The sequence below is a fragment of the Mercenaria mercenaria genome, chromosome 2 (genome assembly GCF_021730395.1).
Source record: "Mercenaria mercenaria strain notata chromosome 2, MADL_Memer_1, whole genome shotgun sequence".
NCBI lineage: Eukaryota > Metazoa > Mollusca > Bivalvia > Venerida > Veneridae > Mercenaria > Mercenaria mercenaria.
Genome location: NC_069362.1, coordinates 97,958,638 through 97,976,272, shown reverse-complemented (window position 1 = coordinate 97,976,272; position 17,635 = coordinate 97,958,638). Strand labels below are relative to the sequence as shown.

General features: G+C 33.9%; 2 protein-coding genes across 3 annotated transcripts; both read left to right on the top strand.

Moving 5' to 3' along the window:
• Window positions 1–3,358: 3,358 nt before the first annotated feature.
• LOC123564669 (uncharacterized) lies at window positions 3,359–7,715 on the top strand. 2 transcript variants are annotated; one of them, XM_045358403.2, is made up of 5 exons: window positions 3,359–3,491; window positions 4,600–4,959; window positions 6,249–6,407; window positions 6,891–7,098; window positions 7,274–7,715. In XM_045358403.2, exons 2-5 carry the CDS (start codon window positions 4,641–4,643, stop codon window positions 7,575–7,577), a joined length of 990 nt encoding a protein of 329 aa, XP_045214338.2. In that variant the 5' UTR covers window positions 3,359–3,491; window positions 4,600–4,640; the 3' UTR covers window positions 7,578–7,715. The 2 variants fall into 2 exon arrangements, with proteins under 2 accessions (XP_045214338.2, XP_045214340.2); XM_045358405.2 differs by lacking the exon at window positions 3,359–3,491 and adding an exon at window positions 3,786–4,051.
• A 4,675-nt stretch (window positions 7,716–12,390) lies between these two features.
• On the top strand, window positions 12,391–16,401 carry LOC123564668 (uncharacterized). Its single transcript, XM_045358402.2, has 5 exons — window positions 12,391–12,613; window positions 13,823–14,220; window positions 14,575–14,667; window positions 14,897–15,089; window positions 15,514–16,401. The coding sequence occupies exons 1-5, from the start codon at window positions 12,594–12,596 to the stop codon at window positions 15,806–15,808; spliced, it is 999 nt and encodes a 332-aa protein (XP_045214337.2). The 5' UTR covers window positions 12,391–12,593; the 3' UTR covers window positions 15,809–16,401.
• The last annotated feature ends 1,234 nt before the right edge of the window (window positions 16,402–17,635 follow it).

The following is a 17,635-nucleotide window of genomic DNA, read 5'->3' as shown; positions in this document are numbered from 1 at the left end:
AATCGTCGATAATATATGGTTGGCTGTTACATTTCACCCCCTACGATTGTGTCCTAAGAGATTCTACTTCTGTTCCATTACATACGAATTATTTCAGGGCCAAACGGTTGAAAACAACATTTCAAAAACATAATTATGATAAAAAGTCATACTGACATATGTGTAGGACCGTAAAACACGTTTTGATCTCTACGAGCGAATTCAATTAGCTCAATTATGATTCAGCAGTGACGTCATAAATGTATGGCATAAAGTATGACGTCATAATGATGTGACGTCATGTAAAAGTTAAGCTTGTAATCAACTTATCTATTTTGATTATTCTGTTCATAAATAATTTGCGAGCTGTTGGATAACTAGCTTATAAATCCTTCTCAAAATTCTAATAAAAAGGGAACAAATATCTTTACGTTCAATTGGCTATGCAACACTTGGTAACCATGGGGGTAAACTGTAACTGCATAATTATGATCCGAATAACGCATTACGCTGAAAATGTAGTACTGTAAAATGCAAATTATTTCCGTTGTTAGAATCGAAATAATAAATATATTCCAATAATTTTATCAGTTAATAAAATATGAGCAATCGTTTGGATGCGAATAATTAAACCACTCGTGCTGCGCACTCGTGATTTAATTATTACGCATCCGAACACCTGCCCATATTTTATTAACTGATAAAATATAAGAACAGATTTATTATTTCTTAAACAATACGAGGTAAGGGAATCGTTAGAGAACGAAATTAACTCCGTCATCAGGTGTGCCTTTACAATTGGTATGAGAGTTAAGCATATTTCTTGGAAATTTACTTGATGAATAAATGCAGTGACTTAAAGTTATTAGTTCTGAGAGAAATTTACTTAACATCTTTATGTTTTTCGTCATATTCATCACTAAGCTATCACCTAACATTGAAAATCGAACTTTACCGTTTTAAGTACCATCCCGCTTTAAGTATGATACAGAACATTCACGGACACATATTTAAAAGTTTCTCTTTCATTTATATTATGCTATGCTATATGAGGAAGCTGCCGTTGGATTTTCCGTACGAATAAGATTTTGCTTATTGTAGCATGGTAGTTGTAGCATGGTAACGGTTACAGCCTGTTAAAAAGATCTTACAACTCGTGGGTTGGAAGGGATTTGAGTAATTCGTACAAACTGTGGGCTCTTGTCTAACTTGAGAGAAAATGGGCCATCCGATGCGAACACATGAGTTATCGTGATTTTAAGACGTATCCTGAAGTTAGTTGGAGCGCAGAGACTTTTCTGCAAATCTGCTTGCATGTTCTTTAATAAACAACCTTCATACGCATCGGTTACCATGCTAACTTATGTAGAATACCACTGTTTGGCATTTAAATAAAAAGGGTGAAACGTATAACTTGTCCATAATCATAAAATCATGTATTATATTTTATATATTATACATGTCTTTAAAATAGAAATGCCAAATAACAATAATCTTTCTTCAAAGATCCTTGTAATATTCTATTTGCTAAATTCTAATTTGAGTTCCAATGGTCGTCAGTGTGAAATATCAGTTATTCAAGTAAATATCTAAAACTAATGTTTTCATTAATAACAAATTTAGATTTTATATATATATTATAAAAAAAATGCAAAAAAGAACCTACAACCCAGTTGTTCTTTTCCTTCCTCGCGTGACATCGCAACAAGTTAAATAGTAATAAATGTTAGTTTGAAATGAAAGAATATAATTTTATACGACTATACCCCCAGCAGAGCTATTGTAAAAGTGTCTTCTTACGGTTGTAAGATAACATGAATAGAACTGTCTTGTATGAACGCATTCTATCAGTTAACTATCTGCACGTGAAAACCGTGAACGAAGTCATAAACTGTGCCTGGTGTAAGAATGTCCCTTTTCAAGGTGAATTAATTTTTGGCTATCTTCTGTTGAAGGTATCAATATTTTAGAATTGCAATGCAAATAAAGCTTTTTTAACAACACAAGAAAGAATTATTAAATTCAACTTATAAACAGAACGCCAATGATAGATGTAGACCGCAATCTGCATAGAACATCTGCACTACCTGACAAATTAAAATTTAAGTGGGCCGCGCCATGTGAAAACTACGGTGTTCCGTTAAGGCCAGCGTCTGCTCCCTATGAAGGCGAAAGTACGAGGGTACGATGACAAAGATAAATATTTTGTCGCAGTGGACGTAGTTACATTGCTGATTTTATTACATTGATAACCCTTATCAAAATCTATTATCGTAAGAAACATAGGAGTAAGTAACCGTTTTACTTCGGATGCGGTGAGCGCGTAAATGGCATCAGTAGTCCTCTAACTTGGAGTTCAGCATCATAGAGGGGAATAGGTGCCTCTTCTGACATACCGTTAAGGAGATGAATAGCATCAGGAATGAGGTGTAGAGCCTTCAGAGTGATAAATATGTGTTGTAAACCTTTTTTCAAAGCCGACCGTAATTTTCGTGCCTAATACGTTGTTGATATGATAAACGGTCTAACATTTTTGAATAATGCATTTAAAATTTCAGTTATCATATAAATGTTAAGTTCTTTAACTCAGTGGGTTTGATTTAATACTAGTACGGGTAGGCATACGTGTAAAGTTAATTGCTATTCAATTGCCAAAGTTGTCCGCTTACTCGGATGTGTAAGTCTTGATGAGACTTAAGGTAGGATTATAAGCAATGTATAGTCTATGTTGAAAATGTACTTTTCTATATATATATAAGCAGAGGAGACTTATACCATTTACCATTTTATAGAAGAAACTATATTTCGACGTTTAAAAAGGTTGCAATATAATATAGGAAATAACTCTAAATTCTCACCACTAATAAAGTCAGTAACAGTTAATAATATTCGTTTGTTTTTCAGAAACAGTTTCCTAGTATCACGAGAGTCATCCGAAATCCGTGTTTCCTTATATATACCTTCGTAATTGTTTGCTGAATAATAAAAAAGGGATAGGTGAACATTTTGAAATATATCATGAGTTTTATTGCGTTGAAGATAAAATGTGCAAACGATCAATGAATGGTCTTTATCATGCATCAGTACTCTAATGTTGTAAATTAATAAATAAAAACCTATGTAATCGTGTTAAAGGTTTATCGGTCGGCTGCTTGTTTACGTATTGATCTTTATATTTAATATAACCAGTTGGGGGAAATTCATTGAATTGCAATATATACATATATAGTAAAATAGTAAACTCAGTGCATTAAAAATTCATACCTAATCATTTAAAACCGTTAGTTACATCCTAAAAAAAAATTTTAAAAAGTACTTTTTGCGATAAGATTTATAACTTTTTGAAATTCTTGCTAACTGTAATCATTCGATAACCAGACAATTTCGACACAATTCTTTACATTTCATTCACATTTTGAGAAGAAATTAGTTTCTTTCTCATATCGTCTAGTTTATTTCTTCATTTTACAGAAATCACTGATATGGAATGGTTAACGGAAATTTAATCTAAGGTAACGATATTAAATGATAGGGTGCATTTATAATATCAGCAAAATAACTGCGTCAAAACGAAAATTGGAAATTTAGTAGGTATAATCTCTCTTCGTAGTAAAATCGACTCGTACCCTATTTTACTCAAAAATATTTTTTTTAAAAATTAACATTCATCTGATTATATTCTATGTTGTTCGTATATAATCACGTTATTTGCATAAAAATATCACATTCATTATTTTACCAATATCTATAAATAAATAATAACTCGTACTATTTCTTGACTTGAAAGGTAAAGATTGATTACGTGTTCCCACCTTTAATGAAAACCCATAGGACTTTCCTCAGTTAAGTGTGTCACAGTACCTTGGCAGGCATGAACCATACATAAAATAGTCACGTACACGTCAACTAATATTGATACTTAAGAATAAACAAACGGCCTTAGACATATCACGCTAATCAATTATCATTGAATGCACGAGTTGTTGTTACTAAAGCTTATGATGCTGATGATGACTGAGAGTAATGACGTATGTTTCACTGAGGACTTGCTGTGACCGTTTTGATGAAATAGGTAATAACTGAACTTGCTATATGATGTTAACTTTACGAAACTAAAGATGGTGATATGCAGCGCGGTGAAAAGCAAGACGAACCTAAATAAGTATCGTTATTATAAATGTTGAGCGTCAATGATGATGATGATGATGATGATAATGATGATAATGATGATGTTTAGGATGATTATTATTGTTGTTGTTATTATTATCGTAGTACTGAACATACTTAAGACGACAATGGTGATGTTGTTCATGACGATTATGACGTTGTTGATGACAATGTTATTGTTGTTTTTTATTGTCGATGCGGTGACGATGATGGTGCTGCTGATATTGATGATGAGTGTGATGATGGTCATCAACATGATGAAAATGGCGGGAACGGCGATGTTGTTGTTGATGATGATGATGATGATGGTGGTGGTGGTAATGATGATGATGGGGAGGTGGAGGAGAAGGACGATATGTTCTAGCTTTTAACAATTTAATTCGTATTAACTCTATTTTCTAAAGCAATTTCAATACAACATTCGTATTATTATATACTGTATTTATTTTTCAGACTGAACATTAAAATACCGACACCTGACTACATCAGCAATCATGACTGCTCAATGTACGTGTGCTCAGTATACAAAAAGCACAAACACATTCGATATCAAAGATGAGCTCTCAGGACAGTCCCGTTTGCTAGTCGTATTTATTTTTATAGCAAGTCTTTCATACGTATATTGTCAGCCACTCCACCTGCCACCTGAGCGATTTCAATGTGGTTCCTCAAATCTGACGTGCGAGCGCTGGGGTTACACTGCCTGTGTCAGACCTGACGGAGAGTTTTACTGCTTACCGTGCGGCCATGAATATCTCAGAACATTATGTGGAACAAAGGAAGAGGTTCAAGGATGCAATCTTTACTGTACCGGTTAGTATATTATATAGTTTTTATAATCGTTTTCATTTTCTTGAATAATCTTATGTTTTATTTTTAGTATTCAATTTAACTTAAGGAAGATAATATGAGATTTGATACAATAATGTAAATTCTTTTGTTGTACAAATCAAGGATTGGATCTAACGGATGCATAGATACGTCATCTGTTTTTCATAACAATTGAAATACCTAAAGTAAATTGTAACAAAATTTCTAAATTGATATGCAAATGCAAAAGCTTTCTCAACAACTTAACTTGTTTAAATGACAGTGAGATAAAACAGTACCTACAAGAACTGTACAGTACATTTACTATGAGTATTCAGGATATGAATAAGCTACACTAAATATCTACATTCACTGTATCACACTCTGAAGTGGGTTGGCTGCCTTAATTAGGTCGTAGCCCGAGTGCTAATATAGGCTTAGGAGTGTCAATAGCCTATTGCTGTACACCATTGCTGTTTATAGTCTTGTGTATTATATACGCCATCTTAAGTTCCGGTTATTGAAATGGCGTAAATGTTGATAGTGTATGTGTTACATAATTATGCCTTGCACAGTTGTGTTACTATTTATAGTACCTGTTAGGCTGTTAAATTATTTAGTTACCATAGGGTCTTGATGGCCATATATCACTCCTTGCTTGAACAGTATGGGTTAGTGGGTCAAGCAAAGAAATAACCTGTGAAATTATTTTGAAAATCGGCCAGCGTTTTGTAACAGTTTCCACTATATACTTATACATATAAAAATGACTACGCCCTCTGTCATATTTTTGACAGACCGAAATAATGTGTATAAAATTGGTACATAGAAGATCTTTTAAGCATCTCCTCTATCTCTTCAATAAAAGCCTCAACGCTGACACTAAATATAATATAGAAAATGTTAGCCCCGTCACATGGTGGCAATATTTTAACGAGGTGGAATAAATTGATAGACTTTGATAGAGGCTCACCCAAGGAACATGTGGAATGGTTTCTGACTTTAAGATTTTGAAAGAGATTTTCCTTTAATTGCCTTGGCTTCCAGAATTCTTCATGGATGACCTAGATTTGATGAGATCTGAAAGAGCGCTACCCATGAAATATTCCTGTAAAGTTTGGTTGAAGTTGGTGATTTAGTGGCTGTTCTTTAAAGCCGTTGTGGAAGACGGACTGCGGACATCCAAGAATGCAATGAATGGTATTGTTGTAAGGATAATTTACTTAAGGTAATTATTCACCTTTTTGTGCCAACAATGGAAAATTCCTGATATGTCGATAATATATTTTTAGAGGAAACAGTGAACAGGGAGAAAAAGAGACTGCAGTCAGACTTTTCCTTGCAAAAGAAGAATATGAACAAAAACTTTACTAGAAAACTGGCAGAAATACAATCAGACTTCTTCAAGAAATTGATAGGTCAGCAGGCAAAGCTTGAGCTATCTCAGAAAGGTAAGAACAACATTTAAAAATAAAACACAAAATTTGCCACTGCGGACAGTTTTTAAGTTTTCGAATGTTGATTATTTATACATAATTTATGTATTTCACAAAATCATAATCGATTGTGTTGTGTGTCAACATTTACATTTAAAAGGCTTTAACATTCATGGTATCGTGTTTGCACAATACCAAAATATGTTGAAAAGTTTTACTGTTATAATAAAAATAATTAGAAATCTGGATCATTTTGTAAAAATGGGTCAATGGCATACACTTGTTTACTCTTTTGAATGATTGAAAATAAGTTATGTATCGCTTCTTTGCTGTAAAGATGTTTTAAATATGGAAACTAAGACAGTTGTGATGATTCTTTTCGAAAGTGTAACACTGTTCTTTATGGGATGACTCACACATTGAAAACAAAGTAACACTCGTAAACTGCGTCAATAATATTGGTGTTATGAATATCACATAATTCATTTTTTCTTTTAGATAGAGACCTCCATGTAAACAGAACAAAATCTCTTGCTATAGAACTCGATAAGAAAGGCAATGACGCGAAGTCCCTAAAACTGACATTGTATCTAGTGATTGGAGGTTTTGCGTTGTCACATGTAGCTTTAGGTGTATGCTGGGGCATCTGGTGTCGAAATTGCCGGAAACGAGACAAAACAAGTGCAGATAGCGAAACGTCAGAAAAGTATGTACATGAGCATCGTTTTGTTATTACCATCAGATGTGCAGGTACAATTTATAAAAGGAAGATAATCAGTAAAACAAAACTTTTAAACGTTACAACTTTTCAAAATTATTGCGTTAAAATAATAGTCATCTTTTTAAATGTGAAATTTTTCTTTTTCATTATCTTTTTTCAGGTCGAATTTATTGTTTAATGGTGAATCAGTTATTGAATTGGGATCTGAGGCCAAAATCAAACAACAAGTTCCTGTTACTGATATTCGAGATAATGCGACAAAAACTGAAAGCGACAACGTGAACAAAGATTCCAAAGGTCATGAAACAGATCAAAGAACTGTAGAACAAAATGATAAATGTGGTGAAAATGACTGTCCGACGAAAGCTAAGTTCCAAATGGTTTGTCCAACGTCTGAGAATGGTTTTCATAAAATGGCCATTCAAAGACAAGACATGGACTGTCCAAGTCAGAAACAAAACTGAATTAGTTTCAACCTATAACATCAGTTAATGTTATTTCATTTGCTTTTATTATTTGAAAATGCTGCTAGATTGTATTTGTATGTCTGTATTAATCATAAATGATTTTCAATATTCGCTACAATAAAAATGTTGGGTTTACATTCCTGATCAGACATTTATCAGAATAATGGTTTGGATAACATCAGATCAAAGTCTGAAACTCGTTCATTTCGGATGAACATCTAGGCAAGTCTGAATCAAAAAACAACCTTGTGTAAATAAAAGACTTCGTTCCATATACTGAAACTTAGAGGTCAATTTCGCATACGGGTCATGATCAGTCAATAAGTAGGTCACTAGATACAACATTAAAAATCCTACTCACACTACAAAGGCAATGTTTTTCCCCAACATTCATGAAACCCCATCGTCTGTTTGCCTAGGGTCTAAAACAAAGACACAAGTATCGTTATATCATCCCCTGTTGTTCTATCAGTACTACGTACACTGCTTTGTTTTGCGCGGAGTTCCTTTTGCTGCATCTTGCGGCAACTTTCGTACTATATCTATTTTGCCACTTAAAGGTTTGCACGTATTTCTGCGTTTAATTTAATATTTAAGAAATCTTTATTTGAATATACACTTTGTTTCAGTACTTTGCAATACTGATTTACAATGAAATTGTTAAGTAAAAGTGGAACATTTGTACGAGTGGCAGTCATTAAGTTCCCGCACTATGTAAATTAATATTTTATACCTTAAAATCTATAAGTAATAATATATCCTGTTTAATTTCGGACTAACCATCTCTGTTTCAAGTTCAAGGTATGGCTATATAGGTAAGTAAAGTCAAATATATATAAATATATAGATAAATATATATGGACTGTTCATGAGAAACCCTGTTTTAGTACCATGATACAATTATTGCATAAAAAGTAGTTTAAAATACTCGAAAATCCTTGTTACTTTTATGCAGAAACTAGAAACAAGAATATTGCAATTCCGTTATGCAAGGCAAACCGAATTGTACCATATTTTATAAATAAATGTAATTTGTGTTGCCATTGCATTTATTCGTTTTTGTTGTTTTGTTGTTGTTGTTTTTTTTTTTTTTTGGAGGGGGGGGGGGGGGGGGGTGCGACTTTTTCAAAAGTAAATTTAACGTATTTCCAAACTGCTACGTGACGCACCTCTGCCGTCTCCATAGTAACTAATAAAACGAACAGCTTCATAAAAAGTGAAACGCTCAATCCAGATAGTACTTTTACTCAGACAAAGCATAGTTGCAAATTAAATTCAATAGCGTACGCCTTCGTTTAGAACTTAATGTCTGCCCCTCGCATAAAGCACACATATATAAGTTAGAGAAGACTAAACATAAGTTCACGATAAAGAAAATGCCATTAAACTATAAACACCCCTCTGACATCCCTCGATGATTTCGCAGTATCTTTCATATTACAAATATTTCAATTATGTAATTTCTTACGCGTTTAGAAAAATATGTTGTAAATAACACATTTTGAACAAAATCGATTGATGCAATGGTACCATTTTATTCATTTCACGATATGTACCCATTTCTACTGAAGTTACTAAAATATATATGGATATTTCACTTTTGATAAACATGCAAATATCAGTAACAAGGCAGTCTGAAAGACAGCTAAATCCCCCGCCACTGCTATGGATAGTGAAAGGGTAAACCTTTGATTTTAGCTGTGACCTTGACCTTGAACTGACATGGCTGACTCATGAAGTCTGCACAACGTCTTGATGAGGTGATCATTTGACCCAAGTTTCATGAAAGTCCTTCAAGGGGTTTAGGAGATACAGAGCTGAAACCTTTGACCTTCAGTTGTGACCTTGACCTTGAGTTGACATGGCTGACTCATGAGTTCTTGATGAGGTGATCATTTGACCCAAGTTTGATGAAAATCCTTCAAGGGGTTTAGGAGATACAGAGTGGACACAAAATGGAAGGCTCAAACCTTCGACCCTTAGTTGTGACCTTGACGTTGAGCTGGCATGGTTGACTCATAATTTCTGCACATCGTTTTGATGAGGTAATCATTTTACCCAAGTTTTACAAAATTCCTTCAAGGGGTTTAGTGGACACGAAATGGAAGGCTCAAACTTTTGACCTTGAGTTGTGACCTTGACCTTGAGCCGACATGGCTGACTCATAAGTTCTGCAAATTGCCTTGATGAGGTGATCGTTTGACCCAAGTTTGATGAAAATCATTCAAGGAGTTTAGGAGATATAGAGCGGACACAAAATGGAAGGCTCAAACCTTTGGCCCTAAGTTGTGACCTTGACCTTGAGCCGGCATGACTGACTCATAGGTTCTGCACATCGTCTTGATGAGGTGATCATTTGACCCAAGTTTGATAAAATTCCTTCAAGGGGTTTAGGAGATATAGAGCGGACACAAAATGGAAGGCTTAAACCTTTGACCTTGAGTTGTGACCTTGACCTTGAGCCGACAAGGCTGACTCATGGGTTCTGCACATCGTCTTGATGAGGTGATCATTTGACCCAAGTTTCATGAAAATCCTTCAAGGGGTTTAGAAGATATAGAGCGGACACAAAATGGGAGGCTCAAAACCTTTGACCCTAAGTTGTGACCTTGACCTTGAACCGGCATGGCTGACTCATGGGTTCTACACATCGTCTTGATGAGGTGATCATTTGACCCAAGTTTTATAAAATTCCTTCAAGGGGTTTATGAGATATAGAGCGGACACAAAATGGCCGGCTCAAACCTTTGACCTTGAGGTGTGACCTTGACCTTGAGCCGACAAGGCTGACTCATGGGTTCTGCACATCGTCTTGATGAGGTGATCATTTGACCCAAGTTTCATGAAAATCCTTCAAGGGGTTTAGGAGATATGGACCGGACACGATTTTGTTACGGACGGAAGGACGGACGCAGACCATTCCTATAATCCCTCCGCCACGGCGGGGGATTGATAAGGACTCACAGGTAGATACTGAAATATCAAACCAAATTCAATTTGTGTCATATATGTATCATTATTTTACCGCCTTATAACGAAATTCGCTCATTTGTCAATACTAGCCATAAACTAGTCATATGTCATAAACCTTCTCCATTTCACCGAAAATTTGATATATTATCTAAAACATTTTAATTCTGTCAGACATTTTAGACAAAATACTATATGTAACATGAAAGATATATATGTCATGCTGTAAAAACTCAACATCTACTGAGCATGGAGTTTGAAATTTACGAAAATGTATGATCATGACCATAAAACGGGCCATTTAGTATTTATGCTACTGTTTACACATTGCTGTATTAGGTACCGTATTTGATTAGCCAATATTCTTTTATATTTATAAATAACTAAAATTTCTTGAGTTTAAGGTGATATTTTGTTTCGTTTTAGTAGCAACAACAGCAACTACTTTTCAATATTGAATCAATAAAACTTTCCATGTATTTTCTTAATATCAAACAAGACAAACTGAACATTGGCCATCATTATATTTGCCCAGACTGTAATATTGATTTGATCCTGAAAGTCTATTGGTACTCTACCTTAATAAGAAAGAGACGTTAAGGAGTAAAACAGCTCCCGCGAACTTCGAATCCATTAATTAGCTTCTAAGCCAAATCCGCTATGCCCCCATCCCCCCAACTTTAACAAATAACATTTTCAGAACAATCAGCAGGTGGCCTTAAACCCTAAAACAAAAGTAATGATATTTCGTGGCAGTGGTATTTGTACATAGGTGGTCTTTACCACAGGGTTGACTGTATTTTCAATTTTAATGGCGTTATTATACATGAGATATAAAACAAATAAAGCATGTCATGCATTATACTAAGAATGTAACCGAGTTCACATGGAAGGGATAAGCTATTCTGAATGATTCACAAAACTCATTCAAGCATTTACTACTACCAATAACTACATTAATATGGTATATACACAAATTTTAAAATATCTACAAATAGTTTGAAGCAATTAATATTTCCACCGGAATTTCCTCTTTAAAAGTATGTTTAATGAGGCCTTATATTAAAAATATTTTACTGTATGACCTGTTTATTTTTGAATATTTAAGAAACATATTTTTATTGTGAGTTTCTTCTCAACAATATTTCAATCTAATGGCCATTTCGTACTTAATAAATTTGATAAACACAGTAAAGTGGTAATTTTTTATCTAAAAAGGACCTGTAGAACTGTGTTACTATGATGATGGTGATGATGACGACAGTGATGAGTGTCCTTATAAGTATCATTATTATATATTGAATGTCAATATCATTCTGATCATTTCGATGATGCTGATGGTGATGATGATGATGATTGTCGATGTGGTGGTGATAATGACGATGAGATTCTTGGTGATGATGATATCGTTCATGATGATGATGATAATGATTATTATTATTATAACGATGATGATGATGATTGTCGAGGTGGTGACAATGACGACGACGACGACGATGATGATGATGATGGTTGTGGTGATGGTGATGATGATGACGTAATGACGACGATGTTGTTTATTTTGACGAAATAACAATTATGTTAAGAAAGATGTTGCAATTTGTATTTAATTTATAATCTGTTAAATCCATATACATGCATCATGCATGGATATATTAAAACATGTGTACCTTTTTAAGTTCTATCAATGAAAGTATTTGTCCTGATCATTTCTACAAATTACGTTTTAACAGAATGATTACAAAATGTATTTGATTTTTTGTTAACTGCATTTAGATCTTACATAACGTAAAAGCGCAGGTTACATGCTTTCCGCTGGAAACTCCAAATATCTATAAATATGATAATCTGCATGTATACTTGACAGTGTCCATATGCCTAGTTCGCTATAGTTTGCAAGGAATATTTTAACAAAAAGAATTTATTTATGTTTTACCACTAGCGTTTTTCTGTTAAATCCGAATTTATAATTCAGAGGTAAAATATAATAATACCTGCACTCTTGAAGTTCGGCACAGGCTTTCGCGACACTTCGTAGAGGGTATGGAGATTTTGCAGCCGCAGTAAGTGATAAATTGTTTTTTGCAATAAATAATTACAGCCCTTTAATTTTTTGTTTGTTTGTTTGTTTGTTTTGGGTTTAACGCCGTTTTTCAACAGTATTTCAGTCATTAACGGCGGGCAGTTAACCCAACCAGTGTTCCTGGATTCTGTACCAGTACAAACCTGTTCTCCGCAAGTAACTGCCAACTTCCCCACATGAATCAGAGGTGGGGGACTAATGATTTCAGACACAATGTCGTTTATCAAATAGTCACGGAGAACATACGCCCGCCCGAGGATCGAACTCACGACCCCGCGATCCGTAGACCAACGCTCTTACCTACTGAGCTAAGCGGGCGGGCTCTTTAATTTTTTGAGTTAAAATGACTAAAAGTAGTAAGAAATGTCTTTTTTTCCTGTAAAATAAATGTTGTCTATGTATGTAAAGGTAGAAGTCATTTAACCTAAGGATGGAGGGGGAGTAGGAAGCGCGTTGAGGATCAGTCTAAATGATTGCTTTTGACACACTTTTGATTAATGTTTAGCTCAATAGGGTGAGAGCAAATCTGCGGATCGGGGATCGTGAGTTCTATTCCGAGCCGGACGTATGTTCTCCGCGACGATTTTATTAAAGACAGTGTGTCTGAATCCTCCATCTCTGATTTGTACACGTTGGAAAAATGGCAGCTACTTGCGGAGAACAGTTTTGTACTGGTACAGAATCCAGGAGCATTGGTTAGGTTAATTGCCTGTCGTTACATGGATGAACTACTGTGGAAAAACGGCGTTAAACCCGAAATAAACAAAGTCATGGTCTCTGATGTAGATATGATTGTGAGGGTAAACAACTTTGAAACAGAAAGTTGGAAATTCAAGTTAGTGTGGTCTTTTTTTGTAACAACTGCTTTGGAAATCCCTATCATATTCGGATTTTTTTTCATTAATCGGGCGATAAGTTGATTCGCAGTGTTTGGGATAAGTCGAAAAGGAAAGTTATCATATCTTTAAAGTCTGGTCTTTAGAAAACTTCTAGAGATTGCAAACTGTAGTTTTTTTATTTTTGATAATAGTTATTAAACTTTCCTAATGATTAATCTTGTTTATCTTCTAATTTCACTTTTTGTTCGAAAATGTACAGTGAAGTGATAACTAGATAATGTATTGCCGATTGATCTATGATTGATTAACTGATTGATTGATTGACTGTTTGTTTGATTTATTCGCTTTAGAACTGAAATGGAAATTAAATGCGTCATCGGTCGGCATCCATTAAAGAAAAATGAATTAGTGGTGATAACAAAAACAACAACCATGAAGCATCAACGCCAGTATGCTAAAAAGACAAGCATCCCACTGCTTTGTGAACAAGTCTTTCGACAAACTCTTTTGTTGTACATGTTCTATTCGTTCATGTGTTCCTTAGCAGTGTCTGGTCAACCCCTCCAGCAGCCACCAGAGCATTTCACATGCGGACCAGCTGAATTAAATGTGGCATGTGAACGTTGGGGTTACGACACATGCATCTCCGACAATGGTGAATTTTACTGTCTACCATGCTCCCAAGAATATCTCGCAAAATTATGTAGCACACAGGAAGAAATGGAAGGATGTAACCTTTTTTGCACAGGTGAGGAATTTACATACACTGATGGTAAACTCCTAGTATCGCTAACATTCTTAAAACTTAATACAGATCGTGACCATTAAAATAAGAACAACTGCAAATTTGTATTGTCGGTAATATCTTGGCCTTTAACAGACGGCATTTTCTGAAGTCAATACATGTATATCAATCGTTCAATGATTTTATCAAGATTTACTTCGCAGCGGTTCATATAAAATGCTGACAAGTAGTATGTATAAGTAAAAATATTATGTGTAAGTAAAAGTATTATAAATAATGTTATAGAAATTAAAAGAAAAATAAATATAAATACGGTGCTTTTACAATGTACTTACAATGCTGATGTTGGTATTGTAGAAAAGGCGCTGGACAAAGAAACAGATAAAATAATAGCAAACTTTACAGAACAGCTGACATATCTCCAAAAGCAGGCAGAAATATCTAAGAAAGGTGGGTAAAATCAGATACGTTTGATGAAGCACAGTGATCCGTCCTCCTTGTACAGTCAGTGCCTTAGGATATGAAAACATTAATTGACAAGTTTCGTTGTAAAATTTAAACATTAAGAACTTCTATCAAAGATCTTCCGAAACCTTTACAACCCCTTATGGACAATGTCGCTATATAATTACAAAACAGTCAATGTGTAATGAATAGTGTTCATTTCATATCGTTTCAGAGGCGAACTTTCAAGCAGAAAAAATAAAGAAACTTAAAGGACATATCAGAAATAGAAACATAGCAATATACGCTATTATAACAGCCCTGTGCATAGCTGTGGGGATCCTGGTTTGCTTCATAATCTGGTGTATTCGTCAAACACGTGGCAAAGCTAAACTCGATGAGGAAAATCCGGAAACAGAACCAGAACCGTAAGTATATTAATTCTTTAATAAATCAGATATTGATACTTGAGTTTCAAATAAATTAACTGAATTGTTCGGTAACTAATTTGAGTTCTCATCACGAAAAATAAGTGGAGGTATATTAGGAGTATGAATATTATAACAACAAAGATCTGAACAATACTTTTGGATGATCGACTTACACGTTCGAATATGTAAGCCTGTACGAAGTATTGAACAAAGGAAACGTAGACAAGCTCTAAATTGTCAATCAAAAAAGCATCCAACATTATTTTAAAAAAAAAAAATAAAAGGTGCTTAAACTTACTTTAAGGTAAAGAAGACTTTCTAAAACATAATATTAACCTGTCTATATTCTGAGTTATTACTTTGCGTTATCTCGAATCAAAAGCCAATTTAAAAATAACGTCTTGATATATTCTGTTTTCAGGTCGGTGTCGGCCCCACCTGCCGAAGGTAACATTTCTGACAACTCATCTGAGAATTCTGAAGAAACACTGCTGAAAGAATTTAGAGTATTACCAGATAGTCAAGAGAATATCGAAGTTAGTGACAATGAAGAGCATGATCTCATTACTCCAGAGAAAGATAAAAGCAATGTTCGTCAAGAGAAAGAATGTCCAGCAATCAACAAGCTCCGCAGTATACCTGCCACCAATACGAAAGGAAATGATAAATTAGCCATCAAAACCAAAGATCACAGACATCTCGATGCACAGCCTTAGTAAATAAAAAAAACTTTATTTTAAAACACATCGTTTACATTTTTCTGGTTAAAAAAGAAATAATTTGAAAATTGAATATATTTTAAAAAGTGACATTCAAGTACAAACTGAATGACCTTTCCAACTTTGCAAAGTTTGCAAAAAAGAATGTTTTGAATAGAATCAATCGTCTAAACGCTTTAGAATACTAGTTGTATCTAAAAAACTTACATATTGTATTCGTGGTCAGCGTAAAAAAGACAATAGAACATTTATCTCAAAATCACGACAGCTTTTGTGATGCAGTTGTTAACACAAATATTTCAGTACAAATACTAGTCAACTTTGAGATGCTAGAAAATACTTTAAGTAACAAAAAAGAAAACACATGATACTAACGTTGAATTTCGTCGAAATATCAGCGTAAGAGAAATCGGAAACTGATCGCTCAATCAGCAAAAATTTAAAGATGCTTTATAATCAGTCTTTCTAATATCATTATGACATCATCATCATCATCGTCATCATCAACATCCTAATTATCATCATCATCAGTGGTAGATGTTATTGCTGTTGTTGTAACATTTTGTGTGAAAAAAAAAACCAGAAAATTCTACATATTTCCTTTTTCTATGTTTTATGAAGATACAGATACATAGGGTATAATTTATATTCATTAATTTTCATTTCAAAAAAAGTAAAAATTTAAATGTAGGATACGAATTTCACCTATCAATATGCCTACTTTCTTCATATTTTATAGTAGCAAATAAAACTTAATGTAAAAAATTAATATATCAAATATGACCTTCAAATAAATGAAAATGTATTGTTTACTATTATTGTTCAAATCTAAAATGGAAATAAATAAATGGGATTTTATTAAGAAAAATAAAACTTCTGGTATTTTTGTATAAAATTCCGAGTTCTGTGGTATAGGTATAACCACTGAAAACCAAAACGAAAGTTGGAACGAAAATAACAACGGAAATTTTATAAAACTATTTAGTACACTCGTTGTGCAAAAGGTGTGACAAAATATTTATCTATTATTGGTTACACATACATATTTATATGATATAAGGAATATCAAATTCGTATTTAGTCAAAATCAAAAGTACAAGGAATTACTTCTGTGTTTTCCGTCGAAATTTACTTTGAACTTACGTGCTCCTGATCACTAAGTAAACAAAACTCCTGTCGGAAAACCACTTCAGTTCCAGGTCATCATGTGTAATGTGTATAAAACTAATCACAAATAATCCATTTAATGTCAAGTCATCGATAGTATGATTTTGTAATTTGATATCAATAACTGTATATTTGCTAAGTTTAATAAAATAATTTATTGTTAAGGGACTTATTGATCGTGTATTTCAAATATGTACACCAACGTTATCTGATAGTACGTTCAAGGTTAACTCTAGCTTTATGCAAAGTAGATATGCACTTATTACATATGCATATCTCAACAGCATAATAGTAACTTGCAAGTTTGTTTACTGACATATCAGGCATTAATATATATAACTTGTATCCTTTATAAAATATTGCGTTTACCTCAAGTAGGAAATTAAATAAAATTGCTAAAAAATTGTTTATTGAAACAGGATTAGTTTGTAAAAAAAATAAGCATTTGAGCTATGTGTGCAAGTATGGTTTATATACGTTGTGATCCATACTAATCAAAACATTTCACGTGCATTGAAGCGCTGCAGTGTTTTACAGTAGGTATTGTGCTATTTAAAACGTCTATACCGTCAATAACCTGAAGACAACTGGCGCATACTCGGATCACTCCGGATCCGAAGCAAGGTCTCACCCCTGTCGCATTTGTTTCCTTCCTGC

What these genes read in the sequence shown, in the direction of transcription:
- LOC123564669 (XM_045358403.2), top strand. Translation starts at nt 4,641, where the DNA reads ATGACTGCTCAATGTACGTGTGCTCAGTATACAAAAAGCACAAACACA. An exon ending in GCTTGAGCTATCTCAGAAAG is followed by an intron (nt 6,408 to 6,890) that starts GTAAGAACAACA and finishes TTTTTCTTTTAG; the next exon opens with ATAGAGACCTCCATGTAAAC. An exon ending in GATAGCGAAACGTCAGAAAA is followed by an intron (nt 7,099 to 7,273) that starts GTATGTACATGA and finishes ATCTTTTTTCAG; the next exon opens with GTCGAATTTATTGTTTAATG.
- LOC123564668 (XM_045358402.2), top strand. Translation starts at nt 12,594, where the DNA reads ATGGAGATTTTGCAGCCGCA. An exon ending in ATGGAGATTTTGCAGCCGCA is followed by an intron (nt 12,614 to 13,822) that starts GTAAGTGATAAA and finishes TATTCGCTTTAG; the next exon opens with AACTGAAATGGAAATTAAAT. An exon ending in CCGGAAACAGAACCAGAACC is followed by an intron (nt 15,090 to 15,513) that starts GTAAGTATATTA and finishes TTCTGTTTTCAG; the next exon opens with GTCGGTGTCGGCCCCACCTG.